Consider the following 27,492-nt stretch of genomic DNA (forward strand, 5'->3'; position numbering starts at 1 on the left):
CATGGTGGTGAACACATTTATTTAATATGGGGGGTGGGGTATTGCTGCCTCTGTCAGTGTGTATAGGGTGGTAGGGAGACAACCAGAGGGACTTTCGCCCTGGAGTAAGAGGCTGTTCTGGCCCCAGGCTGGGGGGTGGGGAGCAGACTGAGGAGACGGGGAGGTGTGTAAGGTGGGGAGGGGAGGGTGAAGCTCTGCACACATCCTTGGGACCATGGTCCAGGCCCACCCAGTCACCAAAGCAAGAACCGAATAAATAAAGTGCAACCGTGGGGGGTTGGGAAGGGGGAGAGGGAGGGCACCGGGCACACCCACGCCCGCAGCCCACATTCAGTGCTGCCAGGTCTGGCCCATCTCCCGGCCAGACCATCTTGTCCAATCACCCCTATGTCCGTCCCTCCATGAGCCAGGCAGGCCCCCTGTGCAGCTACTGGAGGTAGCGATAGGCCTTAAAGCAGTGGTTGCCGGCGTCGGCCACCACCACATGGCCATCCGAGGTCAGTGCCAGGCCCTGGGGGCCATAGAGTGGCTCTGCAGATGTGTTGATATAGGACAGGAAGGAGCCAGAGCTGTCGAATACCTGGGGAGGGAGTGGAGATCAGAGGGAGAGGGAGAGGTGAGATCAGGCAGATGAGCGGCATTTGGGGAGGGGGGTGCATGGGGCCCAGCGGGAAACCTCAGCCTCATGCCACCCCTGGGCCTTCCTCACCTGGATGCGGCTGTTGCCCCAGTCGGCCACGATGATATTCCCATTGGAGTCCACGGCTACCCCCGTGGGAGCGTTGAACTGCCCGTTGCCCTCGCCATGGGAGCCAAACTTGAAGAGGAACTCCCCATCGGCACTGTACACCTGGCAGAGAAAAGGTCTGGGGGCTGGGGACCCGGCCTCGGGCAGAAGGCAGGGCCTTGGAGGAGGATGGGGTGAAGCCCCAGGGCGGAGGACCCCTGCATCTGCAGCTGTAAACCAGTTTCTTCTCCCTGGGCTTCACGTCCATGCATCCCACTGCCTACTGGACACCCCTGCTGATGTCCCTTGGGCAGCTCATCTTCCCCAGGAAGGCAGTTCATTCTACTTCCCAGTGACTGGCAACACCCTCGTGGCCACAAGTCACTCTAAACCCCACCTTCTCCTCTGCTTGACCTCTCGTTACTACCATAAGCCGCTGAGTCTGTGTCAAATTTGTACCTTGTGCATACACCGCCACTGCAATGGTGCTCAGCTGGATTACTGCAGAAGACTAATCTTTCTGCCTCTAGTCTCACCCCAGCCAGAGCGCTCTAAGACACATAAGATTGCATCACGTTCCTGCCTGCAATCCTTCAGTGACTCCTCATAACTCTTAGGAAGAGAGCAAGCCCCTTCAGGGAGTGAGCAAGCCTTGTTTCTTCAAACCATCTGAACTACCTGAACTACACGGGAAGAGTTTCCGCCTGCTTGGCTTCTCCTGTCCCCCTGTCTTCTGGTTAATTCCCAGTTGTGCTTCAGGTCATTCTCGGTCTCACCTAAATCAAGGGCTCCTGCTACACCCTCACAAGTTTACCTGCACTCCTGCAACACAGCATCTGCCACATCATATTACAATATCCTGGCACCTTTTTCTCAACCCCACTAGACCAAAATCAAGAAGACAGGGAACATTATTTGCTTTAACATAGTGATTATTCCCAGCTTTGAGCACAGTTCCTGGGACAATGCAGCCACGTCACAAATGTTTATTGAGCAAAGGAATGATCTTGGGGGAGAAAGCAGGGAGGTGACAGAGAGAGGGGTCTTGTGGAGGAGGAAAGGATGCTGGGACAGTGGCCATGGAGGGAGGGAGGGCACTGACCTTCACTGAATGGTTATGGAAATCCGTCACTACAATCTCATTCTTGTTGTTCACAGCCACAAAATGGGGCCCTGAAAATAAAAAGTGGGCTCTCTGGCAGTAAGCCAGGAGACTGAGCGGAGCGGGGAAGAACCTCTGTGATGACAAAGCTGGGCTGTGAGGAGATGGTGGGGTCTCTGGGATGATGGTGCTAGGGTACAGTAGGGACGGGGTCCCCTAGGGCCAAAATATAGGTGAAGGGGTCTTTAGAACTGGGGCATGTAAGGGAGTTCTCTGGGGCTGGGGTTTCAGGAACTAGGTCTCTAAATCCTCCTCCAATACCTGCAAAGTGGCGGTCAGTGGCCCCACGGCCCCCAAAACGGCCCACCAGCTTGCCATTGGGCTGGAAGGTGAAGACGCAGCAGGACTTGTTGTCGACCACAATGATATGTCCATTCCGGTCTACAGCCACTCCCTTGGGGCCCATGAGGCGGCCAGCTCCTATCTTGGTCTGCAGGAAGGGGTTACCTGTTAGGGGCTGCCTGGTGGGGTGAGCAGTCCCAACCTGGCGCCAAAACAGAACCTTAGGCTGAGGATGGATCGGGCAGTCCAGGCCCTGACCACCAGGAGGCACTAGAATGGTCACTGCGGCTGGCCACCAAGGCTGCAGGGTAGAGTGACAGCAGGCCTCTCACCTTGAACTTGCCCTCAGGGGAGAAGATGCTGACCCAACGGTTGTCATAGTCTGCCACGATAATGTCTCCATTGGTGTCCACGGCCACACCCGTGGGGCGCTGCAGCTGCCCGGGCGAGCGCCCTCGGACCCCGAAGCGGAACTTGAACTGGCCTTCATTGGAGAAAACCTGGAGCAGAGGACCGAGGGAGGGAGAGGGCAGGAGGGGAGAGACTGTGGGCACAGAGGGAGCGGAGCAGGATCCTGAGGGAGGAGACCCCGCCCCATTCATTCATCACTCAACCAGCACTTCCTGACACCCTGCTTGGGGCACAGGGCAGAATCAGACATGGCAGACCTTAGGGGACATGCAGCAGAGGCGTGGCTGGGATCGTGAGGATGTGAAAGGGGTGAGGGGTGGTCAGGAAAGGCTCCAAGAGCAGGGGAAGTCTGAGTTAACAGCCTCATAAGGACGCCAAGAGATGAGCCAGAGCTGGCGAGTAGAGAGAGAGGAGGAAGGTGTTTAAAAGAGTCAACAATATGCAAAAGGCACAGAGTCCAATATGCACACTACTTGAGCCCAGCATGGGCACAACTTGTCCAGTGCGGTTGGACTGCAATGGGCATTTCCGTAAACAACAGAAGAAGGCTTTATTCTGGATACGATGAGGAGTCACTGAAAAGCTCTGGGCAGGAGAATGACAAGATAAGATCTGACTCTGTGCTATAATATGAAATATATTTGGTCTTTGTCCCCAGTGCCTGGCACGGAGCTCTTCAAACCCTGAAAGAATTTCCTAATCAGTAGCAGTGTCTTTTGTCATTCACAAGGAGCCCCTTGTGGGTTTATGCTAATGAGGGACTTAGAGTGGGACCCCTGGATAGCTTCAGGATGAGGCTGGTCACCAGAAAGACCATCTGATTAAAGGGTCAGAACTTTCAGCTCTGCCCACCAACCTCCGAGAAGGAGAAGGGGTGGGGAGCACACATTAAGCTCTATGAATCCTCTTGAACAACAAGATTCGATGAGCTTCCGGGTTGGTGCCAGGAAGGTGTGTTCCCCAGTTCCAAAGGGACCAAAGCTCCTACACTAGGAGACCTCACCCTATGTACCTCTTTTCTGGCTGTTCACCTGTATCTTTTATAATACCCTTTATACTAATAAAGGATATGATAAACATAATTAAATGTTTCTCTGAATTCTGTGAGCTGCTGTAGCTAATTATTTGAACCCAAGGAGTGGGATGTAGGAGCTTCCAATTTACAGCTGGTGGGTCAGAGTACAGGCGACAACCTAAACTGTCGATTAGCCTCTGAAGAGGGCCATCTTACGGGGCTGAGCCTTTAACCTGTGGGTGTGATGCCATCTCCAGGTAGTATCAGAATTGAGGCAAATTCATAGGATCGCTGGTCAGTGTCCACTGAGAATTGAAGAATTGCTTAGTGGTGCTGGAAAAAGCCCATGGGAGCTTTTTACGAAACAGCACACTAGGGATTTCCCTGACACTCCAGGGGTTAAGGTGCTGCGCTTCCACTGCAGCGGGTGAGAGTTTGATCCCTGACTGGAGAACGAAGATCTTGCACGCCACATGGTATGGCCAAATTTTTTTGAAAAGGAGTAAAAAGAGCACTCTGGCTGCAGGGAGAAGTCAAGACTGGAAACTGCTGACTAGTCAGGTGCTGCAGTGATCCAGGGGAGAACTAATGCTGGCTTGGACCAGGGCACTTGCTGGAGGGAAGTAGATGGACTTAAGAGACATAAGGAGGAAGACTCACCAGGACTTGGTAGCAGACAAGAAAGGGTTAGGTGAGGGTCAGGGGAAAGGACCCTCCAGGTTATGAGGCTGATAAAGTAATCTGGACAGAATAAACCTTTCAACCTCTCACCCCTGCTTCTACCTCCCCCACCTTAGCAACATGGTCAGGTCTCCCCATCCTTAAAACACTACTTTAATGCTCTTCTTCTCTATAGCTAAGCCTTCCTGCTTATTCCTCACAGCCAAAACATCTCTCTCTCTGCCTAAGTCTTTGTTATAACTCTAGGGACACAAGGTAAATCAAAGCCAAGAGCAGCCTTGCAGAACTCAAGTTATAGACCTTGGTCTTGTTCTTGATCCAGACTTCTTCCCTCTTTAGTGGACTGAGGTCCCCACGCCTGCGACATCCCCATTTTTCAGGCCTGCTGGGATGCTTGAATTGGTCCCACCTATGGACATCACTTCTTCCTGAGATGGACCTTGCATCATGCCCTCCCTGTCTGACCAGAACAGCCTCTGGGTTCTGCCCTGGTCCCGTGCTTAGACAGCACTTGCCAGCACAAGAAGATAGGCAGTACGGGCTGAGAGAGACGAAAAGGTGCAACCAGATCGGCAGTGAAGCAACACATCTGCGTCCTTCACTCCAAGCAGCTTCGTTTCTATCTCAACACTGAGGCTTTACGGGGGTCTTACTCTTCTCATCCTATCCTATCCCACCCCTTACAACTGGCCAACTCCAATTCACCTTCCAGTTCTCAGAATTCCCAGGTCACTTCTGCAGAGAAGCTTTTAATGGTCAATTCTACTACCTGAATCAACATATACAGTTAGGTCTCCATAATACACATTTTAGCTCTTTTTATAAGAACTGTCACTTCTGTAACTAAATAACTGCTAAGTAGCCTTGTTCCCCTCTAAGGATGTAAGCCCCAGGTGGGGCACGGACTGTGTCTGTTTCGTGTGCTGCTGCACTGCAGCACTGGTGTAGCAACTGGCGCACAGCAGACATTCAACAAACGGATGAATCCATCAGCTCACTCCCAGACCAGAACGGGGAGGACACCTCTCCTCGGGTACTGCACAGTTATCTCAAACTCACCACACATGAACGTGTGAATTCATCAACTTATTCCCAGGCCCGTTCCTAAAAGGCAACACTACCTACCCAGAGCACCAAGCGCTGCAATTCTTGATCCCTCCCTCTCCTTTGATATCTGATGGCTCATCAAAACCTGTCATATTTGCTTACTTATCTCTAGAATCTACCAGTGCCCTAATTTGACCCTTAACATCTCTCTCTTATGCCACAGTAACAGTAAGCAACTTTAGGACCTGAGTCTACTTGGGCGAGAGGCTAAATAAAATAAAACAAGCAAACCAGTGATTCTAGTAAAGAATGAAAAGGGCCAGGGCCAAAGGCTGAGGGAGCTCAGAGGACAATGTGATTAATATTCTGCCTGCAAGAAATGAGGATGCTCTCACAAAAGAGCTGATAAGATTTCTGGACTCAGACAATTAATTACACAAGGATGTAATATAGCCAAATCAAACCCTTCATTCAAAAATCACAAAATGTTTTTTCTCTCCTGTCAGCTGATGCGGATTCAACACAAGGAGATTTGTCTTGGCCGTCACCATAGCCAGCTCCAAAGGAGGAAAAGTTCATGAGGACTCCAATCCTCATGGACCAAGGAGGGAGTCACAGTCCATCTGGAAGCCTGGCCCATACCAGACCTGAGGACCCCAGAGTGAAAGCAGCAGAAACCCAGCTTTAGAACTCAAAGCCAGGCTCCTAGCAGCTATGAGGTGTCTGTATGGGTGGGGGCAGGGGCCAGGAAGATTGCTGCAGGGGAAGGAAGTATTTGGAGTGAGGAGGGGGCTGCACTAGGCCCTCCCTCTTAAGTTCCCACCTGGCAACAACAGACAAGCACAATCCCTTGTTGGGGAGACAAAGTGACGTGTGTGTCCACCCCAGAAGAAGTTTCCCCAACCTCAACTTTTGTGCCAAAAAGCACCCTTGGCATACAGAGGAGGAACCGAGTTGGAAGGTGGAGGGTACGACAGCAGGCCTCATCACCAGCCCTACCCATCCACCTCGCTCCACTCCATGCTATGCAGGATGGACCCAAATGCCTCCCTGTGCTGACCTGAGCCTCTCCTTTCCTCTGCGCTTAGCAATAGGGTGGGAATAAAGGCAGGCTAAACAGGCTGGGGAATACACTCATGCGAGAGCCCCTGGCTCCTTCAGTCTGCTAGGAGGAAAGCAAGGGCCAGGTGGAGCTGAGCCTAAGGTAACAGACCTTTGCGAGAGCCGTATCTGTGACAGGGGTACTCAGGCAGAGGGTCGGGAAGAAGTTTAAACGTACACCGTGAAGTAAGGCTCAAGGACAAGTTTTGCTGTTTGACAAAACGTTTTCTAGAACTGAAAGTTTATAGTAGGTAGAAGCAATCCTGTGCAGTTATCAAAATCAAAATCCCATAGCTTCTGCTCCCAAACCATTTACAGCGTGACCTCAGATATTTCACTCCTAATATAGTCTCCCTCCAGCCCCTTTCTCCAGCTCCCTGAACAGCCCTCTCCAGCACCTTCCCACCTCCTGGCTTTTGTTTACAGCCCCCACCTGGACAATGATATTGTCAACAACAGCTAACGTTAGAAGGTTCACTCAGTGTCAAGCACAGTACATTATGTCAGACAGCTCTCTGAGGTACTCTTTTCCTAATTTTACACATGAGTTAACCAAAGATCAGAGGGGTCACATGACTTGTCAGTAAGTGGCAGAACTAGGATTCAAGTCCAGGTGTCTGGTTTCAGACCTTGAGCTTTGAACTGCACTGCTGCGTCTAGCACCCTGGTGATTGTCATAGGCTCTGCCCACTCCTAGGCTCACTATAAGGATCAGAGAGAGAAAACCACATTTTCTAGCTTTCTGGAGCCCAGAGTGCAGCAGAGACCACATCCTCTTGAGTGGTGGATGCTCCACTCAGGTGCACGAGGCACTAGGAGGGCCAGGGGCAGGACCGCCTATGAAATGCATTACGTTCTAGCCACTGGAAGGCACCGCTTTCACAAGTTACCCTTGTTTGGCCGTCTAGTCAACTGGACATTTGCAGAGACTAGCACAGATGATACACAGGCACGTTGGAAGATAGTAGGGGAGGGCGGAGCCTGCACCCTGACCACACGGTGGTGAAAAGGGCAGATGTAAGCCAGCCAGTGGAGCCTCAGGTGGAGGCAGAGGGAAAGGAAGAATGAGCCAGATCTTCGGGGTCCAGGAGCCGGTCCGGCCTGACCACAGCCTGGGAGGTAGAGGCTGCTAGCTCAGTAAACCCTGGTGCCCAACTGTGAAGCTGCTGGTTACTGTTGTGGCCAGTGAGGTTGGGGTGGCAAGTGACTGGGTGAGGGGTGGTGCCATGATTCATTGTTCTTTAAGAAAAGGTACTCTCTGCAGGGTTTCACCTTTCCTTCCAGAGATACTCTGTTTCTGAGTAGGCTATAGCCTGAGAACCTCTATTTGCTGTTAGGGGAGAGCTTACCTGGATACATTGGTTGTTGCTGTCTGCTACGACTATGCGGCCGCTGCTGGCTGCGGACACACCCTGTAAATTGGTGAATTCACCCTTCTCCCTTCCACGACTCCCTGTGGGGAACAGAACAGATGGATCGCAAACAGACCAAAATTCACAGAGGTCATTTTGAGCCTCTGGCCCCACCCATCCCGCCCCGCCCCTTCTGGCTCAGCTCTCGGCCCCGCTGTACCAACTCGGAAGACTAGCTCATCCTCGATGGGGTTGTCCTTCCGTTTGCCGCCCGTGCTGTACATGGAGCTGGGCCTTCGCACAGCCTTCTGGCGCACGTGGCTACCCGGGCCGCCAGGAGACTTGACGCGGCGCTTGACGTCGTCCGGGGAAGGTGGCAGGTCCCCAGGGCGCAGGGCACGCACGCGGAAGGGGCTACCGCGCACCGGCTGTCCGTAGAGCAGCACCGAGAGGAGCAGCTCGCCTTCCGTACGCGCCGTGTACACCAGCTCGTACGTGCCATTCTTGTGGTCCACCACGGGAACCGGCAGGCGCGTGCCATCCGGGCCCGTGATCTCCGCACGCAGCTCAGCGCTGCCTGTGCGCACCAGCCGCCCATCCTTGTCTTTGGTAGTGACGGTGAGCGAGGCGGGCTGGCCCACCAGCGCCTGGCGCAAGCCCTCGCCCGTGGCTACTGTCTCGTGTGCAGTGGCACTGGTAGTGAGCAGTGCGCCCAGATTGAGCACCGATCTCCGCAGCCCGTCGACCTCGAGGACTAGTTCCAGCTGTGCGTTCTCATGGGGCCGCTCCGGAAAGGCCTGTGACGCCAAAGCCGCCAGCCGCTCTCGCATGTGCTTGCGCACCAGCAGCACCTCCGGGGCCGAGCCCAGGCGCAGTGCCTGCTCTGCGAAGCTGCAGCTACTGCCGATGTGTTCCTGACCCTGACGCAGTGTGTCTAGCTGGGTCTGCAACACCTGAGGAGGGGTTCCGGGAGGTCTGGGTGAGAAGACTGATGTGCTGGGGGTAAGGCTAGGGAGGGGGTGTTTCTTGTGATTCCTGATGAACTTGTACTATGGCATGAAAGAAATACAAGAGGGTGAGTATGGACAAAGGACACAGATGCCCGCAGCACCTACTGACCACGTGAGGAGGTGGAAAGCAGAGGCCAGGGGAAGGTGTGCACAGGTGTGGAAAGGCGGGGAAGGCAGCAGGCCGTCTCAGGATAGACAGCGGTGGGAAAGGGTGAGCAGACACACCTTCTGCTTGGCCCCACAGATGGCCTCCAGGTCGCTGACCAGAGCCTGCTTGCGCTGCTGCAACGCTTGCTCCAGGTCCTCGAAGGCTGAGCTGATCTGGGCCAGGGCCTCTGCCTTGCGCTCCTGCAGCTGCTGGCTGATGCCCCCGACTAAGGCGATAGCTGCGGACAGCTGCGGCAGTCTGGGGAGGGGAAACATCTCACAGTGGGGCTGCTTGAGGGTGCCCGTGCCAAGCCATTCCTTCTCCCTGGGGACCCTACCGCTGTGCTGGGTGAATTCCCCTCCCTGCCACCTCCCTGTATCTCCACCCTCCCCAGGGTCTCTCTTCTGCCTCTGTGAAAGCACCACCCCACCAGCCCTCTTCCGCCAGGTGCCTACCGGCCGCGCACCGCCTCGAGCTGGCGCTGCAGGGCCGCCTTGTGCTGCTCCACCACGTCGCGCAGCAGCACCGTGCCATGCTCCCGGTGCTCGCCAGCTCGGCACTCCCCGCACATGGCCGTCTCACAGGCCTCACAGTAAAACTCCATCGTCTGGCAGCATAAGGACTCCAGTCAGGAATCCACTAGACACCAGACTTCTTTGTCCCCTCCCCTCCCCCACCTGCCCTCCTTGCCTCTCACCTACCAGGTGCATCCCCTTACCTGGACCACTTTACCCAGAGAAATACCCTCTCACCCACAGCCTCTCAGCCCCCTCCCCCGACCGCTCCTGCCCCTCCACCCCAAGTCCTGGCCTCACTGGGCCTGCTTGGGCCCACCTTGCCTTCATGGTTGGGGCAGGAGAGGGGGCGGCCAGCCACTGCGCTGAGGGGGTGGGGGTCCTCGGGGTCGTGGGCCCCATCAGGTGCCTGCTGCATGGCCTCCATGAGGCTGCTGATGAAGAAGTTGTTCTGCAGTGCGGAGACGCCCTGCTCGGGGAGGATGGACGTCTGCCGGCACACCGGACAGGACAGTGTCAAGCTCTGGGCAGGGATGTAGTTCTGGAGGCATCTGGCCAGGGAGGAGGGGGCGTCAGAGGAATGGAGGGGTGAGGTGGCGTCAGAATGCCCCCCCCCCCCACCCGCTATGGGTGCCAGTCCCTCTCCTCTCAGGTGTGCTGTTACATTCATTTGGAAACCGCTCTGGCTGGCACACGCATCCTGTCCTGCCAGCAGGGGTAAGAGGCCTCTCTCTCTCACAACTGAGTGGGAACACACCCCTGACGTCTCAGAAGAGCAGACGTATTGGCATTCCTCACAGTGTGCACAAACACAGGTTCACCTTTCACAGGTGTTTACAAACCCTTCTCACAGAAAATGTGCGACTGCCTGTCCCCACCCCCCTGCCATTAACTCATTAAACATTTATTGACTGCCTACTCTTGCCAAATTTGTGCCAAGCTCTGGGAATACAAAGATAAACCACAGTGCTATCTCTAAAATACTTCCAGTTTATAGAGGAAAAAAAGTAACAAAATTAGAGTTTGTAGAAGTAAACAGTGTGATGATTAAAAGCAGGAGTCCTGAAGTTAGGCTGCCTGGGTTCAATTCCCAGGTCTGTCACCTATTACGCTATGTGACCCCTGAGAAGTTACTTAACTTTTTATGTACTAAGGACCCCTCCTTTGTAAGATGGAGACAGTACAGGCTTCACAAAGTATGAAGGATTAAATGTAAAGTGCTGACAACGCCTGACTCACACAAAGTGCTATATAATGTAGACTATTAGTATTTGTTTTTGTTCAGTCACTAAGTCGTGCCCGACTCTTTGTGTCCCCATTGACTGTACCACACCAGGCTTCTCTGTCCTCCATTATCTCCCAGAGTTTGCTCAAATTCATGTACGGGTATTAGTATTACTGATCATTAATATAAGGAACACAAGGACATCCCTGGTGGTCCAGTGGTTAATCCCTAGTGGTCCAGTGGTTAATGCCCCTCACTGTAGGGAGCCAGGGTTCAATCCCTAGTAAGGGAACTAAGACCCCATATACTGCAACTAACCATGGGCACTACAGCTACTGAGCCTGCATGCTCTAAAGCCTGCACGCCACAAGTGGAGAAGCCCATGTGCCAAAGACCCAGCACAGTCAAAACAAATAAATAAATATATGGAACACAGAATATGTAGTAATAAGGAAATTCACAGAAAGGGCATCTGGCCAAGGGTGGCTGGAGTGGGTAGCCAGGAAGCCAGAAGAGGAGGTGACTTAAGCAAAATCTTCAGGGACAAATAATTGTTTATCTGACCAGAGAAAGCAGGGAGAGGAGGAAGGGGGGTCCAGATACAGAAGGTGACCAGAAGCAGCACAGTATGACTAGGACATTATAAGCAGTTCGAGGTGGCTAGAGAGGACTCCAAGGCAAGGAATGGTAAGGGAAGTCTGGAGAGAGAGGCAGAGTCCAGCTCATGGAGGGCTCCTGGGCCACACCGAGGAGCTTAGAAGTTATCCCAACAGCAGGAGGGCGTTGCAGGAGCATGATAGAGCCAGGTTTACACTTTATCAAGCTCCTCTTCACTCTCTCTGTGTGGAAGGTAACTGTGAATATGATGAGACAGCAGCCAAGGGGTGGTAGCATCTTCCTCCCTAGCACCCAGCTACCATTTATTAGGTGCAATGTGCCACTCACTGTATATTTGATGCTTGTTAACAGACTCAGAAAAGTTAAGTGCTCCAAGATAACAAAGCTAGTGAAACACGAGAGGCAGATCCAAGGTAATGCATGTGCTTATGCAAGATATTCTTGTATAGTCTAGACAAGAGGTGAGGAAGACCTGGATTTAGGCACTAGCAATGTAGACCACGGAGAAGGCAATGGCACCCCACTCCAGTACTCTTGCTTGGAAAATCCCATGGACGGAGGAGCCTGTTAGGCTGCAATCCATGGGGTCGCTAAGAGTCGGACACGACTGAGCGACTTCACTTTCACTTTTCACTTTCATGCATTGGAGAAGGAAATGGCAGCCCACTCCAGTGTTCTTGCCTGGAGAATCCCAGGGACGGGGGAGCCTGGTGGGCTGCCATCTATGGGGTCGCACAAAGTCGGACACAACTGAAGTGACTTAGCATAGCAATGTAGACCAAAGGACAAAGAGGATGAGATGGTTGGATGGCATCATTGACTCAATGGATATGAGTTTGAGCAAGCTCCGGGAGATGGTAAAGGACAGAAAGCCTGGTATGCTGCAGTCCATGGGGTCAGAAAGAATCAGACATGACCTAGCAACAGAACAATAACAATGTAGACCAAAATGGAACAAATTTGACAAGTGTTTAAGAAGTGCAGCCAGTGGGAGGTGTTGTCTGATTAGATACAGGGAGTGAAAGATGAGCCTGGGTTGACTCCCAGGATCTTAGCTTAGATGACTAAGTGGATGGTGGTGCCATTCACCATGATGAGAAACACAGAAAGAGGACTAGTTTACAGGGAGGTTCAGCCTTGGCCTGGTTGAGTTTACTGTAACACTGGGACATCCAGGCAGAGGGAATCAGTAGACAGCTTGGGGAGAAGGCAGGTTAGAGAGGGAGGGAGGCCACCAACATTCAGATGGCTAAGGGGATTACAGTGCCAAGAGCAGGACCCAGCAAATACTGAATGAGGAGAGCAAAGAGGAACGGGCAGAGAGACAGAAGGAGAGACGGTGTCAGGGTAGCCGAGTGGAGCAATTCCAGAAGCAGGGAATGAGTAGTCATCAGTGTCAAAAGCAGCTGAGTCAGGGAAGGCAAGGATGGGAAAATGTTGCCAACTGAAGAGTGAATGGGAGGTTGGAAGTTTGAGTAAAAAGGAGATTGAGGGGTTGGATGGCAGCTGGGAAGGACAGAGGGACAAAGCAGAGTTCTTATCTGTAATGGGAGGCTTGAGCATGTATAAACTGATGAGCCAGCAGAGGAGGGAGGCGACTAGAAGACATGGGACAAGGTCTGGGGATGGGAGAGTGGCTCAGGTTGGCTTGAAGAGGAGGAGCAGATGGATAGAGGGAGGGGGAATGGAGGTGGCTGTACTTGAGCACCAGGGGACAAATTTAGGATGCCTAACTTGCTTCAAGGAGAAGGCAATGGCACCCCACTCCAGTACTCTCACCTGGAAAATCCCATGGACAGAGAAGCCTGGTAGGCTACAGTCCATGGGGTCCCTGAGAGTCGGACTCGACTGAGCGACTTCACTTTCACTTTTCACTTTCATGCATTGGAGAAGGAAATGGCAACCCACTCCAGTGTTCTTGCCTGGAGAATCCCAGGGACGGGGGAGCCTGGTGGGCTGCCGTCTCTGGGGTCGCACAGAGTCGGACACGACTGAAGCGACTTAGCAGCAGCAGCAGCAACTTGCTTCAGGCAAGGTTAGCGGCTGAAAGCAAATGAGTGGGTGAAGGCGGGTCCAGGAGGACAAGGAGGCTAGGATTCAGCACTGAAGGGAGGAGGAGAGGGGTCTTGCTAGAAACAGACTGATGGCGCTGTGTTTGCACACGTGCTAAGTCGCTTCCGTCGTGACTGACTGCTTGAGACTCTATGGACCATAGCCTGCCAGGCTCCTCTGTCCATAGACTTCTCCAGGCAAGAATACTGGAGTGAGCTGCAGTATCCTCCTCCAGGGCATCTTCCCAACCCAGGGATTAAACTGGCGTCTCTTAAGTCTCCTACATCGGCAGGCGGTCTCTTTACCACTAGAGCCACTGTGTTTGGAGACCACCAATTTGTGGAGGGAAGATCTGACTGGTGCAAAGTTTCCCATATCCTCAATCTCCCCTCTTAATGTTGTCTACACCTCTTGATCTGAATTAATTATCTTATTCATTTAACAAACACCACGTGCCAGGCACAGTTCTAAGTGCTTCACAAATATTAACTTATCGGTGACCTAGTTTCCCCTTCGGGTGGTTTTGGTCTCATACTCCACATTCCTCGGGGCCAGAAGGTGGGGTTGAGTCCTCCCCACCCCCAACTGGAACACTGCTAAACTCTCCTTCTTCAGCTCCTTGGAAGCTCAGGCCTTCTGTCTACAACACCCCACCTTGCTGTTGTCTCTGCTGACTTAATGGTTGCTTCCCCATAAGTCTTCCTCCTGGCTCACTCTCTTCTTCTATTACTCACCTCCCACCCTAACACACACTCCTGCCCTTATTCTCAATGACTCTGACATCCACAGAGTAACCCACCCACCATCAAGATTTCTTAGTTCCAGGGACTTCCCTGGTGGTCCACCGGTTATGACTTTGCATTCCCAATGTAGGGAGTATCAGTTCAATCCCTGGTCAGAGAACTAACATCACACATTTGTGCATGACGTGAGGAAAAAAAAAAAAAAAAGATTTCTTAGTTCCTAAGCCTCTGTACCCCCTTATCCCCAGGATTTTTTTGTCTACTTAACCTCAACCATCTACTCCCATGTTCCCAGCACCACTATGTCTCATCAACTGTGAAGTCTGCATTTCAACCATTCCGTTTAGTTTCCCCTGTAGCTCTCTTCCAAGCTTGCTGAATCTGGGGTTTACCCTGCAGAATACCTTTGAACTCATCAAGAACCCCATCCTCTGTGTTGCTCATGCTTGGCTTACGAGCGCTTCCTAACTGGTTTCCTGTTTCCACTCTTGCTTCTGTAGAACCCACTCTTCCACAGCAGCCAGAATGAGCTTTGAAAAACCCAATTTATGTCACATTATTTCCCTGCTAAAGAAAATCCTCCAGGGTTTCCCATTGCATTTAGAACAAACTTCAAACACTTTCCTAAAACTGCCAAGCTCCCCCATGAACTGTTCTGACTCTTTCCTACCTCACTTCACCCCACTTTCCTCCTTATTCATGCACGATGGCTTCTCCTCCAGTCTCTGAACATGCCCCAATTACTCCTTCCTTAAGGCTTTTGCATGAAACAGTGCAAAGATGATCCCCATGCCTGGAACAATCTGCACGTGCCTGTTTCCTTCTCATCCTCAGGTCTTGGATCAAATGTCACTTCCTTGGAGAAGCCTTCCCTGATGACTCTCTGTAGACTAGCCCCTGGCCCAACCACCCTCACCTGCTCCCTATTTATTTCCTGGAAAACAGTCCAAACTGTGACTCTCCTGTTTGATTATTTGCTCGCCTACTGTCCATCGCTTCTCACTAGAGCATAAGTCTTTGAGAGCAGGGACCAAGGGATAAGTGAATGAGTGAGTGGTAGTTGGTAGAGAAGACTCTGCAGTCAAATCTGGATTCAGACCTTGACTATTTAACTTGCTGCAGAGCCTTGGAAATATTTCTTAATTACTTAATGACTCTGAACCCTAGTTTCCTCTTCTTTAAAAATGGGGATAATAAAGTATCTGTTGGAAGGATTAAGTAAATCAATACATGTAAATCACTTAGCCAGTCCCTGGCAAATAGTCAGCAATCAATACATGGTAGCTATTGTTATAATTTCTCAGGCACTGATTTTTTTCCAGGAGTGCTCAGTGATCTGGGTGTAGGAGAAGGTGTGGAGACATCTAATTACAGCTCAGATCCAGGATTGGGCTTCTGCCACATGGGTTTGGAAGAGGACAAAGGTGTATGGTCTGCATAGGATTCAGAATGGGTAGGAAAGACAGGGAGTCCAGGAAGGAGCGGGTAATTGGGAGAAGAGGGAGCCGTCAAGGGCATTAGATATCTACCCCCAGTCAAAGCTGGTGTACTGAAAGTGGAGTGATGGGAGCCAAGAGTGGGATGCTGGAGCTTGTGGCCACAGAAGAAGTGGCATTATTTTGGGTGATGGCAAGATCCAGGGTGTCTTTGGGAGGGTGTCTGACTGAAGTGGTATGGAGGGCATCCCTGGAGAAACAGTCAAGAACTAAGGGGCATAGGTAGGTAGTAAAGTCAGCCAGGTTGATGTAAGAATAGACAGGAAGGCTGAGACTGCTTCCAGCTGATGAAGAGGAGAGACAGCAGTAGAGCTGGAACCTGAAAGAGCAGGACTGGAAGGGAAGAGCATCCCTGGGGCAGAGCTGGGCTCAGTGAAGGGGCTGGGAGGGTGGGGTGGAGGCAATGGTGACAAGACCCAGGGATCTGGTAACTCACCGCAGAACAATAAGGGATAAGAGAGAGACAATACTGTCAAAATACAGATGTGATCATGCATGAAACCCTTCAAAGGCTTCACGTGGCTCTCAGGCTAAGAACAAAATTTCCCAAGTGGTCAACAAAGCCCCTCTCTGTCTGAGTTCCAGCTCTGTCCCAGGCCACTCGCAACTGCACTCACTATGCTCCAGCCTTGCCGGGCTTCCTCTAGAGCCTCTCACCCAATGCAGGTACCCATGCCACGTGGCCTCCCCGTGTTCTGCCTTCTGCCTGGAAGGCTTTGACCACTCCCTTCACTCAGTTAACTCCCATCCAGCCTCTGGATCAGACCTTAGGGAAGCCTTCTCTGATTCTCTAAATTCTAACAGATCCCATCTTAGCACTTTATTTGCAGCACTCATTCAGGGTGCAATATTACATTTATCTGTATCAATATTACATTTATCTGCAATATTACATTTATCAGTAGTCCGGCTGTATGATGATTTGATTACTATCTTCCTCTTTCACTATACTGTCAGCCCTTTAAGAGCAAGGATCATATCTGTTTTTGCTTATCACTGCTTGCCCAGCACCTGGGACAGGTCTGGTTCATAGTAGTTGCTCGATAAATAAATATTTGTTGAGTGAATGAATAATAGATAGAGGCCCAGAGGCTGGGAGGGGTTGCCTTCCACTCAGTACCTCAGGATGACAATGAGGATGGGCAGGGAGGATAGACCTAGCTTTGAACATCCTCCCACTGGTCAGAAATTTCTGGTGCCAGAGCTGGTTGAGAGCCTCAGTTCTGTTTGATTTCTCTGGTGATGTCGAAGGCTGCCTCAGGGTTTGGGCAGGGGCACAGAAGGCCCTGTTCTCGGCAGGAGGCGCCACCCAGTGTTAGGAAACCACTGGTCCTCTCGCAGGTTCAAACCTTCATCTTCTGTAGGTCAGGGTTCATCTGCTCCCCTCCACGTGTGCACACATCTCCCTCACCTCTTACAGGTTTACACACGCCACTCCCTTCTCCAGAGGGCCTGCAAGGTCCTCATCCCTCCCCAGTACACACCCCCTCACCTTTCACAGAAGGTGTGCAGACAAGGCAGGACCTTGGGGCACCGGTACCGATCCAGGCAGATGCTGCACACCAGAAACTGCTTGTCCATCGGCTGGACCTCCGGGCCAGGGCTGTCCTCCCTTTTCGCCATGGTGCCCACGGGTGGCTCCTGCCACTCACACCAGCCTGTACCCAGAGAGATGGTCAGCACCAGGGAAGCCAGCACTCCCTTCCTCCGCGTGATCCCCACCACCCACAGTCCCTGAAAAGCACTAGCCCCATTTCTTCCCTGCCGGGAATGGAGCAAGGTGAAGTAGCTGGACTGGGGACCCTCTGAGCCTACTGCTCTGGTCAAAAGCACAGGCATCAGGTTAGACTGGACTTCAAACCCAGCTCAGCCTCTTCCCAGCTGTGTGACCTTGGACAATTTATATATCCTCTTTGTGCTTCAGTTTCCATAATTTGCAGTTATGGGAATACTGATCCCTACTTGAAATGGTTGTTTTGAGGATTCACACTTGTGTCGGTCAAGTACAGTCAAGTGCACAGTACAGGGATGTACACTTTCACTGACACACCCGCCCTTTATCTCCTTTGCCTCCCCTAAACCCTCCCCCAGGAGGCTTTTCTGATAGAGTGTCTCTCCTCTGGCCACCTACAGCCCCTCTAGCAGTGCTCTGATCCACCTCCCAGCACAACTGCCCAGGGTCACATTCTTCTCCGCATCCAATCAGTATCCAGGTCTCATGGATTCTGCCTCCCCAATATCTTATCCCCTTTACTCCAAATGCACAGATACCACCCTCAATTCATGCTGTCACCAGTTCTCTCCAACAATACAGCAACAACCTAACTGGTGTCCTTGTCTCCTTGCCTGCTTGTCACCAATCCCCCTTGCAGCCAGAATGAAGCTTCTAAACACGGATTCCATCTAGTCACTAACTCCCTGTTTAAATTCTTTCAATGGTTCTCCATTGTCCAGAGGACAAAGTCCAAACTCCTTAAATTGGCCAACAAGGCTTAGCTTTGTCTGGCCCATACCTCCCTCTACAACCTCACATCTCATGATTCTGTGAGCAGTCACACTGGTTTCTTTTCAGTTCCTGGAAAACTCCTTGTTCTCTTTTGCTTCTGGGCAGTCACACATTCTGTTCCCTCTGCCTGAGATCCTCTTCTAACCCCTACTTCGTCTGACTAATTTCTTGCTTATCTTTCACGTCTGCGTGTAAATGTCACTTCCTCCAGAAGGCCTTCCCTGATTTCCTGAGGTCTGGATGAGGTGCTCCACCTTTGTGTCATTCTGCACCCTGTATTTCCTCCATCCTGGCCCTTATACACTACACTGTAATTTTCTTGTTGTTTCTTGGTTTCTTCCACTCTATACAGAGTTCTTGAAGAGAGGTATTATATTTTATTCATTTTTAATCCTAGCACTTAGCACAGAGTCTGACATAAGGATTGGTTTGTATTTATTGAAGAAATTCAGTAATTCAATAACTATTAAGTGCCTACTTTGTACAGGCACTGGGGATAGAGTGATAAATAGAACAGATATGGTCACTGTCCTTGTGGTGGGGAGGTGGTGACAGATATTTAAAAAGTAAATAAATGAATATATATATATATAATTACAAATTTGGGGAAGGGAGTGCTATACAGAAGAAAGGGTGCTATGAGAAAGTTATGAGGTTTCAGTTGGGTGATTGAGGAAGGCCTTTCCAAGCAGGTGATTTTTAAGCAGAGTTTTGAGGGGCTAGAAGGTAAATGGCAGGGATGAGGGTAGAGGCATTAGGGACTGAGGGAGGGAATTTATTCCAGGCTAAAGGAACAACATGAAGGAGAGCTCTTAGGCAAAACGGTCATTGAGAACCCGAAAGGACCACATGCTTAGAACAAAGGAATAAAAGACTGGAGGTGACTCTGGGAATGAGATGACAAAGGACCTTGATGTTAAGAATCTGGGTTTTATCCCAAATTGGGAGGGAAATGATCCAATTTATAAAAAAAAATAAATTAATTAAAAAGCTATTCTGGTGGCCACGAGGATTGAAGAAGAGCCAGGTGGAAGCAGGAAGACCCCTTGGGAGGCTACCCCAGTTCTTTAGGTAGGCTGATGTTGGGTATTAGCAGTGTGTTAGTTGCTCAATCGTGTCTGACTCTTTGTGACCCCATAAACTGTAGCTCTCCAGGCTCCTCTATTCATAGGAGTTTCCAGGCAAGAATACTGGAGTGGGTTGCCATTTCCTTCTCTAGGGGATCTTCCTGACCCAGGGATCGAACCCAGGTCTCCCAGTTTGCAGGCAGACTTTTTACCATCTGAGCCACCAGCCTATAAGCAAAAAGGTGGACTGAGCTGAGAAATAACCATAAGGTTGAGTCAAAAGGATATCATGATTGACCAGATGTGGAGAGGAAAGGAATAAGGCAATAAGGACTCACAGGTTTCCCGCCTGAGCAGATGGTGGACTGTGCCCAGAGACAGTGAAGCTGAGGAACTGATTTGGGCCGTTCTATTTTAGCCACATTATGTCTGAGATGTGATAACCCAGGTAGAGTTGTCAAGTAAGGAATAGAATATAGGAGCTCAAGGGAGAGGTCTGGACTGGTTTTGGACTTGGAAGCACTGGCATATTAAGGATACTTAAGGCAATGGTGGGGCTTCCTAGGTGGCTCAGTGGGTATAGAATCTGCCTGCAACGCAGGAGATGCCAGAGACTCAGGTTTGATCCCTGGGTTGGGAAGATCCCCTGGAGAAGGGCATGGCAACCCACTCCAGTATTCTTTCCTGGAGAATCCCATGGAGAGAGGAGCCTGGCGGGCTACAGTCCATAGGGTCACAAAGAGTCAGACACAACTGAAGTGACTGAGCATGCATGCATGCACAGCAATGATAATGGATGGGACCATTTAGAGACAGAGAGTGAAGAGTGAAGGAGAACCCAGAGGGATGGGAGGAAGACCAAGAGTGTATGCTGCTGCTGCTACTAAGTCACTTCAGTCATGACTGACTCAGTGTGACTCCATAGACGACAGCCCACCAGGCTCCTCTGTCCATGGGATTTCCCAGGCAAGAGTACTGGAGTGGGTTGCAAGAGTGTATGGGATCAAGGAAATCCAGGAAAGAGATTGACTCAAGAAAGGAGGAGCAGTGAAAGAAGATAAAGACTGAGGGTATCCAACAGATTTGGATGTGGTGGAATGGAAAGGGCAGAAGCCAAGTCAGAGTGATGGAAGGATGACTGGAGATGAAGAAATTAACATAGTGGATGCAAACCATTTAAGAGAGAAACATGGGCATGCAAGGAGGCAGAAAGATAATCAGACTACTTCAAAACAGGCAGTGACGAGGGGCAGGCCATCCCTTTCTGTGCCCAGCTCAATGCAGCATGGGCCTCTCTAAAGACGAATGAATGAATGCAATGGGGCCAGTCCAGAGCCCTCTTCAGGTTTGTGGAGGGGCAGGAGAGAGGCTCGGCTGCATGTGTCTCATGTTTATGTGAGGGTGGGCATGGGCAGGGTGGAAGGCATCCCTGTGAGCATCCTCCCTGATGTGGGCACTGGGATTCTGAGGTTCCTTCTCCAGAAATGATGGGTTCTGAATCTGGAGATTTAATACAAAGACAATAACCCAGCAGGAAGAGGACAGATTGAGGGTTGGCGGAAGGAACAGGAGGCCAGGGCCAAGCTGATGCTTCTGTTTGGCAAAGGGCAGGGCTGGGAGGAAGAGTAGGAGTGGTCCACCCGGCCCTTCTTGGGCAGCTGGAAGTCAGGCTCCGCCTCTCTCCAAGCCCAAGGGGCTCTCCCAGCCTGTCACACAGGGGCGGGGATTGGGCTCCATCCAGGCACTGACAGCTCCTCCCTCCCTTCCCCTTCCTGCTTCAGTTCCCCACCCAGACATGCTGGGCACGCAGCCGCTTAGGTCATACCCACTCCCCAACTCCCTCATCCCCCGCCCTCGCCTAAATCACTAGGCTCCCTTCCTCTCCTGGGCTTCTGCTCCCACCACTCCCATCTCATTGCCCCCAAGGTCCTATAGGCCATGGTTTAAATGAACTGTTTATCACAGCAGACATTTGGAAGATCTTGAACTCAGAGCTGAGATTTCACCCTGCTTCCTCAGGCTGCCTACTGCCATCTCTGCATCCCTTATCCTTCCCATCTTTTAACTGAGGTTCTAAAGGTTTCCTCTTTCAGCATTCATTCAGCACCTCTGCTAGGTCTGGGGATACAAAGATAAATAGTCACAGCTTAGCCTTCATGGATTCCACAATCTAATAAATAAGAGTAGGTAGCGGTTCCTTTCTCCAGGGGATCTTCCCAACCCAGGGATCAAACCCAGGTCTCCAGCATTGCAGGTGGATTCTTTACCGTCTGAACCTCCAGGGAAACCCAATAAATAGATTACTGCAGTGCAATATGGTGAGGGCTATGATGGGGAAGGACAGATTGCTAAGAGTCACCTAACCTAGATCCTGGGCAGGGGAAGAGGGTACTAAAGGTTGGAGGTCAAGGGAATTCTCCAGAAGAAAAGGCCATTCAAGAGCTCCAGGATGGGTAAGAGTTACACAGAGCATGTCTTTTGCAACAGGAGACTGAATCAAACACTGTGACAGGGGAGGGCTAAGAAATGAGATGGAGTAAGCAGCAGTTAGATCACAATGTTTTGTTGGTCTTATTAAGGAATTTAGACTTGACTCTACACTGGTAGGGGGTTAAGCCTTTATCCAAAGAGCAAAGGAAACCTTTTAGGGGCAGGGTGGGGAGGTGGAGAGAGTTTAAGTACAGGGTGAGGGAGAGAGGAGAGTAAATTTTTGACTGCAGTGTGGAAAAAAGATGAAGGGTGTCACAAGTAGAAAGTTAAGAGACTGCCATGATATTCTAGAGGAGAGATGAGAGTGACCTTCATTAGTGGAGTAGCAAAAGGGAGGTGACAGAAGTGGATTTCATAGCAAGAAATCCCAGAACTTGGTGACCAGTTATTAGATATGAAGAGCAGAGGGAGAAGAAAGAATTAGAGATGATTCATAGTTTTCTAGCTTGGAAACTCTGAAAGACAAGCAGTTTGAATGGGAGGGTGACAGGCTCAGTGTTTAGTAAAAGGAATCTGAGGTGCCTACAGGACTTTTGAGTGGAGAGATCCAGCTGGCAATTGGAAAGATAAGCTGGAGCCTAGGAAAGAGGTCTGGCCTGGAGATAATGAATTTGGAGTCCTTGGTGTAGACATGGTGCCTGAAGCTATCGAAGTGGATGACATCATCCAGAGAGGGTATAAGATGAGAAAGGAAAGCCTGTGACTGTGCCCCAAGGAACTTCAACATTTAAGGAAGCAAAGCCTGCAAACAAGCTGAAAAGATGTAGCCAAAGAGGCAGGAGAATCAGGAAAGATATCCTGAAAGCAAAGGGAGAAGACAGCTTCATGGATAAGAGAACAGTCTTCACAGTGAAATGCTGCAAAGAGTTCCCATGATCTAAAGCTCTAAAAGAGCTGGTATTAACCCCAGGGAGTGTGGTTTCTAAGGGCTGGAGGAAAGGATGCCAGATCCAGGGGGCTGAAGAGGAAGGTGATTGTGAGCAAATGAAGACAGCCAGTGCTGATTCCACTAGATCTCTGACATCTGCAAAGGATGTATTTCAAGGCTTTTCAGTTTCTCCAAATTCTCAAGCAGCATCTAATTTCCTCCAGGACTTCCCCCTACAACCTCACAGGAGTCCCAGTATAACATTACTTATACAGCTATGAGTAAAGGTGGGTGACCAAGGCATTGTTAAACAGTGGCTGCAAGAGGCCAGTTAGGTTCACTCACTTCTGAAAATGACTTTCTCCTGTTCACTAGCCTCCAAGTCTACTCGATCATTTGAAGCCTCAGCAAAATGACAAATGCTGCAGGTTACTATCTCTGGGGTTTCCCTGGAACAGTTGAAACCTTGGAGGAGGTAAAGTCCTCAAAGCCAAGGAACCCTTGCAGTAAGATTGGCAAGGAAGGAAAGTGATGAAATTTGCAGTACCACTCTCCTCGCCCCCTACTGCTAGACTGAGTAGGTGAATGAACCATTCAATCAGCTGATCAACCTATCAAGCAATCAAATTTCCTGGGCACTCTGGACAAGGCCCTTAAAACAGTTACTGGAGACACAATGCTGAAACAGACACACTCCCTGTCCTTTACAAGTTCTCAGACTAGGGTGGGAATCAGACTTGTAAATATATAACCTACAATGTGATAAGTGTCATGATATTAACATATTCAAACTACAGTGGCAGCAAAGAGGAGGAAGTATCTAACTCTGAAGGTAGGGAAGGAGAATAAAGAAAACTTTCGGAAGAAGGGATATATGAACTGGATCTTGAGGGACAAATAGGATAAGTACATTGGGAAAACAGTGAGTCAAGGAACAGAAGCATGAAAGATTAAGAAACATGGACCAGTTGGGCAAGAGAGCAAGATTCAAAAAGACAGTGGCTGTACTTGATGTTATCATGACCCACTTGATGTCAGTTCTCTACTTGCCTCTCTGGCTGCTCCTTCACTGTCCATTCCTTATCTGTCTAGTTCCTCAGGGCTTTGTTCTAGGGCCTTTTCTCCCCTCACTTTCATACTCTGGGAGATCTCACCATCTCCCATGGTTTCAGTTACCATCCACTTGCTAACGACTCCCAAAGTCTTATCTCCTATGCAGAAAACTTTCTTGAACCCAGACCTATATATCTAGCTGTACCTAGGACATCTGTACAGAGATGATGCTAGAGACTAGTCTAAAACTGACTTCACTTTCCCCTAACCTATTCATCTTGCTGCATCTCTCATCTCAATAAAAGCCACCACCGTCCATCTAGCTCCATCAGCCAGAATCCTGGGAGTCTTCTCAATTCCTTCTCGTCCAATTTTCAGATATAGGCTATGACTATATCCTTGCTTCTGTTCCTAAAATGTGTCTTGGTTAAAGGTCAGGAGATTCAGGGGCTAGTCCTGACTCTAACTAACCTCACTAATGCAAGGTAAGACTCTGGACAAGTTCCTACTCCATCCCCTTACTTGCAAATTGTGTGTGTGGGGGTGGCATATCTTTCTCTTCCCCAGATCTGAGATTCCCAAGGTTCTCTGTCCAGCCAAAGGTCTCTACAGATTGTAATATGTGTCCATGATCAAATTCAACCTTGTACAACCTTGAGTATTTGATTTCTGGTTTTCACAGCAAGGCTAGGTGTGTTAGATAGTGGTTGTAGTTGTCTACCTCTCTTACTGAGTTGAGGGCACCAATGACACTCCTTCTGAACACCCTCTACCCTAGCCTAGCAAAATGATTTTGCTCTGTTTTTCTAAACACAAATACTATACAAACTATGGGCCTTTGCTCAGGCTCTTCTCTCAGCAAGAATGCCATTGTGCCCTGAGTGGCTGAGGCAGCACCTGGCACACAGAGGTGCTCAGTATATGTTGGTGACAAGAGAGCCATGTTTAAATCACTGCAGTTCCCTCTCACCAGACAGAGAGGCAAAATCAAAGGCAATAACAAGACAAGGAAACAAAGTTCCAAGGAAAAAGACCTCCACTCAACATAAAGAAGCTTCCCCATAGCAGAAGGTAGTAAGTGCTCTGTCACTGGAGGCATGCAAGCCAAGGGAGGCAGGGCACCTGTCAGGCCTGCAGCTGATTCCAATTCTGCAGCAAATCACAGCCCTGCTTAGGGGATGAATGGGCACTGATGAGCTGGACAGACAGGCAGGGAGAGACCTGTGAAGACCTCTGCACCTGCTCCAACCTCCCAGATCTCATCTTCCTCCAGGGGCCAGTCCTCGTTTATGCTTTCCACATCAGAGACCCTCGCACAGGAACAAGCCCAGGACCTGCCTTTAGCGGACTGACCTCCCTGGGGTGCAGCCTGCCCCTCCAACCTGCAACCATCTGTCCCTGCAGGATTGCAGCCCATGATCTGAAGCCAAGTCCAGAAGGGAGGAGGCCAGAACCAGGGAGGAGCCTGGGGTCCTCCAGGCGGGGCTCTGGCTGCATGGGAAACAGAAGAGTCCTTTCCAACAAGAAACAGCCTCCGGATGAGGCTGCCCGTCCTGAGGCCAGGGCTAGAGGAGGAAACGTTGTCCTCTATACCCGCCGATGGGCCTCTAGGTGCCTGAGGACGGAGAGGGTAGCAAGGGGTGGAAGTGTCTGCACCAGGGAGAAAGGAACCCTCAGACAAGCTGGGCCACTAGATTCCAGAGTCCCACTCAGCAACCCCACCCGCGCCCCCACCCCCCATCATCCTCGGCCGCACTGTTCGACACCCTCCGCCAACATACACAAGCTCCCAAACCCTGCGCTCTTCTAAGGAACCATCACCCATCCACCCGCGCCTCCCCCCTCAAACATGGACCTCACGTGAGCAGCCACAGCCCGAAGAATCCCCCTACGGCTCTCACGGACAGGGACACGCCTCACGTGGACAGAGACAGGCACAGCTTTTGAAAAGCATCTATGCCCCCACCCACAGCCACTCGGACAGACACATCGCCGCTCCGACCCAGACCCGGACCCGGGCAGACAGGAACACAAACGCACCCCTGGGGGCCGCCCGTCGCACTCACCGCGGCCAGGCAGGATGGGAGGGCCAAGACCAGGACTGCGGCCACTCCGAGGGGCCCGCGGCGCTGCCCCTGCTGCCAGCGCCCGTCTGCCCGGCCGTGCCCGCGGCGCCGCCCCACGTCCCGCGCCTCCGCCTGTCCCCGCGCCGGCGCCGCCGCCGGACCAGCCGCACAGGCCGGAGGGAGGGGCCGGGGCGGGGCTGCGGACCAGCCGGAGGAGGGGTCGGCTGGGAGACCGAAGACCCACCCACGCTCCGCCCGCCGCCGCGGAGGCCCCGCCCGCCCCTACCCCACCCGCTCAGATCCCCCGACTCCCCTGAGGCTCCTGCAGGCGGTGCCTCTGCGGTCGGGCTGGGCAACCCTTGAGCCAGATCCCGGATCCCGGATCCTCGATCCCCGCCAGCTGCCTCTGAGTCCTGACGGTTCCAGGAAAGGGCAGCTTAGTCGGTCTCAGGGACTGGGCGGACGCTTCATTACGAAAAGGCGTCTGGGCAGCAGGGTTTTCGGACTCTGGGAGCGGGTAAGGGCTGCCTCCCGGAGGTGCCCTTCCAGGCTGTCTTGGGGGGCTCCTACGGACTATGCTAGTGTGGTCTCTGCTGAGCGGGGGAGACAGGGATCGCCTGTGCCTCGGCGCGGATCTCTCGGCGACGAAAGAGCCCCAAAGTGGAAGGGCAGTACCCAGAGCTCTGGGAGAACGGGCTGACGGCCGAGAAAGATGGGGCTTGATTTGGCTCAAAGTGCCTGGCTCTCCCTCAGGAGCCCCCTCGCGAGGAAATTATGGTTCAGACCATCTAGCGACTCCCTTCCACCATCCAAGACCAGAGCGATTCTCAGAATCATCACATTGTGGAAAACCAGTCCCAGTGGAAAATAATAAAAAGTGTAACTGTTAGCAGGGACTGCTTATTATGTGCCAGACACATAACGCATCACCTTAAATATATGATCTTCTTTAATACTCATCATCTCAATAGGTAGCTTCTTTCATTAGCCGTGTTTTGCAACGGAAAGAACTGAGGGTCCTCGGCTCCCCAGACAGTAACCCTGTTCACTCAGGTAGAAAGGGCTGGAAACAGGGTTTGAGTTCTGCTTGTAGGTCCTGGCTCCAGTCACTTGGAGCCTCAGAACGTTTCATGTTGAAGTATCCCAGTGACCCATAAGCTGGGGGGCCACCACTCAATAATCAAATTTGTCAGATAACTGCAGCTTTTGAGGTAGAGGACCATGCTGAATTCTGGAGCATTCCTTGGCTAAGGGATATAGGGCAATGGTACCTGGACCCTCACTAAATGAAAATGCTGTTAGGGAGCTTTCTTGCAACACACAAGGTTCAGGTTTGGGCTCAACATCTGGGTGCAGCAGGGACCCTGGGAAGTGCCTTGACTTTCACCTGCCTCAATTCTGGCACAGGTGCTCTGGTGTCTGTGAATGAGCCTCAGGGTTCATGATTGCTCTGTAATTTGGGGCCAGGGCTAGGAGACTACCCAATATGAGGTGACTTGGGTCTGTAGAACACTATTTTAAGCCTCACAGGCTTCTTTCCTCAACCCTAAATGTCCTTCATGCCATCAAATTTCTGTTAAGGCTTCAACAGCTCTCTGTACAAAGGGCAAGTCCTTAAGCAGCCTGAAAACGCTCAGCATGATCTGCTACCTTGCCTCTGTAGTCATCCTCTAGCCATTCCCCCTTCATTTCTGCCAAGCTAATTCCTCCCAGTTCCTACTCAGGGCCTTCACATACACTGGCATCTTTGCCTAAGATGCTCTTCCCCTTACTCTTTACCTGGTCATCATTTAGTTACCCTCAGTTCTCAGCTTTCAAGTTGACATCCCCACCTCTATCCATCTAGGCTCCATCCAG

The 27,492-nt window shown here is 51.3% G+C and overlaps 1 protein-coding gene across 2 annotated transcripts; it reads right to left on the minus strand.

Moving 5' to 3' along the window:
* Nucleotides 1–25,772, minus strand: TRIM3 (tripartite motif containing 3). Of its 2 annotated transcripts, none has more exons than XM_027563141.1 (12): nucleotides 25,636–25,772; nucleotides 17,078–17,243; nucleotides 9,771–10,002; nucleotides 9,392–9,543; nucleotides 9,014–9,194; nucleotides 7,999–8,731; nucleotides 7,776–7,879; nucleotides 2,504–2,671; nucleotides 2,151–2,319; nucleotides 1,830–1,900; nucleotides 710–850; nucleotides 1–580 (listed from the first exon to the last, which is right to left on the minus strand). In XM_027563141.1, the coding sequence occupies exons 2-12, from the start codon at nucleotides 17,206–17,208 to the stop codon at nucleotides 428–430; spliced, it is 2,235 nt and encodes a 744-aa protein (XP_027418942.1). In that variant the 5' UTR covers nucleotides 17,209–17,243; nucleotides 25,636–25,772; the 3' UTR covers nucleotides 1–427. The 2 variants fall into 2 exon arrangements, with proteins under 2 accessions (XP_027418942.1, XP_027418943.1); XM_027563142.1 differs by having other exon boundaries at nucleotides 25,610–25,757.
* Nucleotides 25,773–27,492: the final 1,720 nt, after the last annotated feature.

The sequence above is a fragment of the Bos indicus x Bos taurus genome, chromosome 15 (assembly GCF_003369695.1).
Source record: "Bos indicus x Bos taurus breed Angus x Brahman F1 hybrid chromosome 15, Bos_hybrid_MaternalHap_v2.0, whole genome shotgun sequence".
NCBI classification, from domain to species: domain Eukaryota; kingdom Metazoa; phylum Chordata; class Mammalia; order Artiodactyla; family Bovidae; genus Bos; species Bos indicus x Bos taurus.

What these genes read in the sequence shown, in the direction of transcription:
- TRIM3 (XM_027563141.1), bottom strand. Translation starts at nt 17,208, where the DNA reads ATGGCGAAAAGGGAGGACAGCCCTGGCCCGGAGGTCCAGCCGATGGAC. An exon ending in GCAACAACCAATGTATCCAG is followed by an intron (nt 2,672 to 7,775) that starts GTAAGCTCTCCC and finishes CCTCTGCTCCAG; the next exon opens with GTTTTCTCCAATGAAGGCCA. An exon ending in CCCCTGAGGGCAAGTTCAAG is followed by an intron (nt 2,320 to 2,503) that starts GTGAGAGGCCTG and finishes CCCTTCCTGCAG; the next exon opens with ACCAAGATAGGAGCTGGCCG.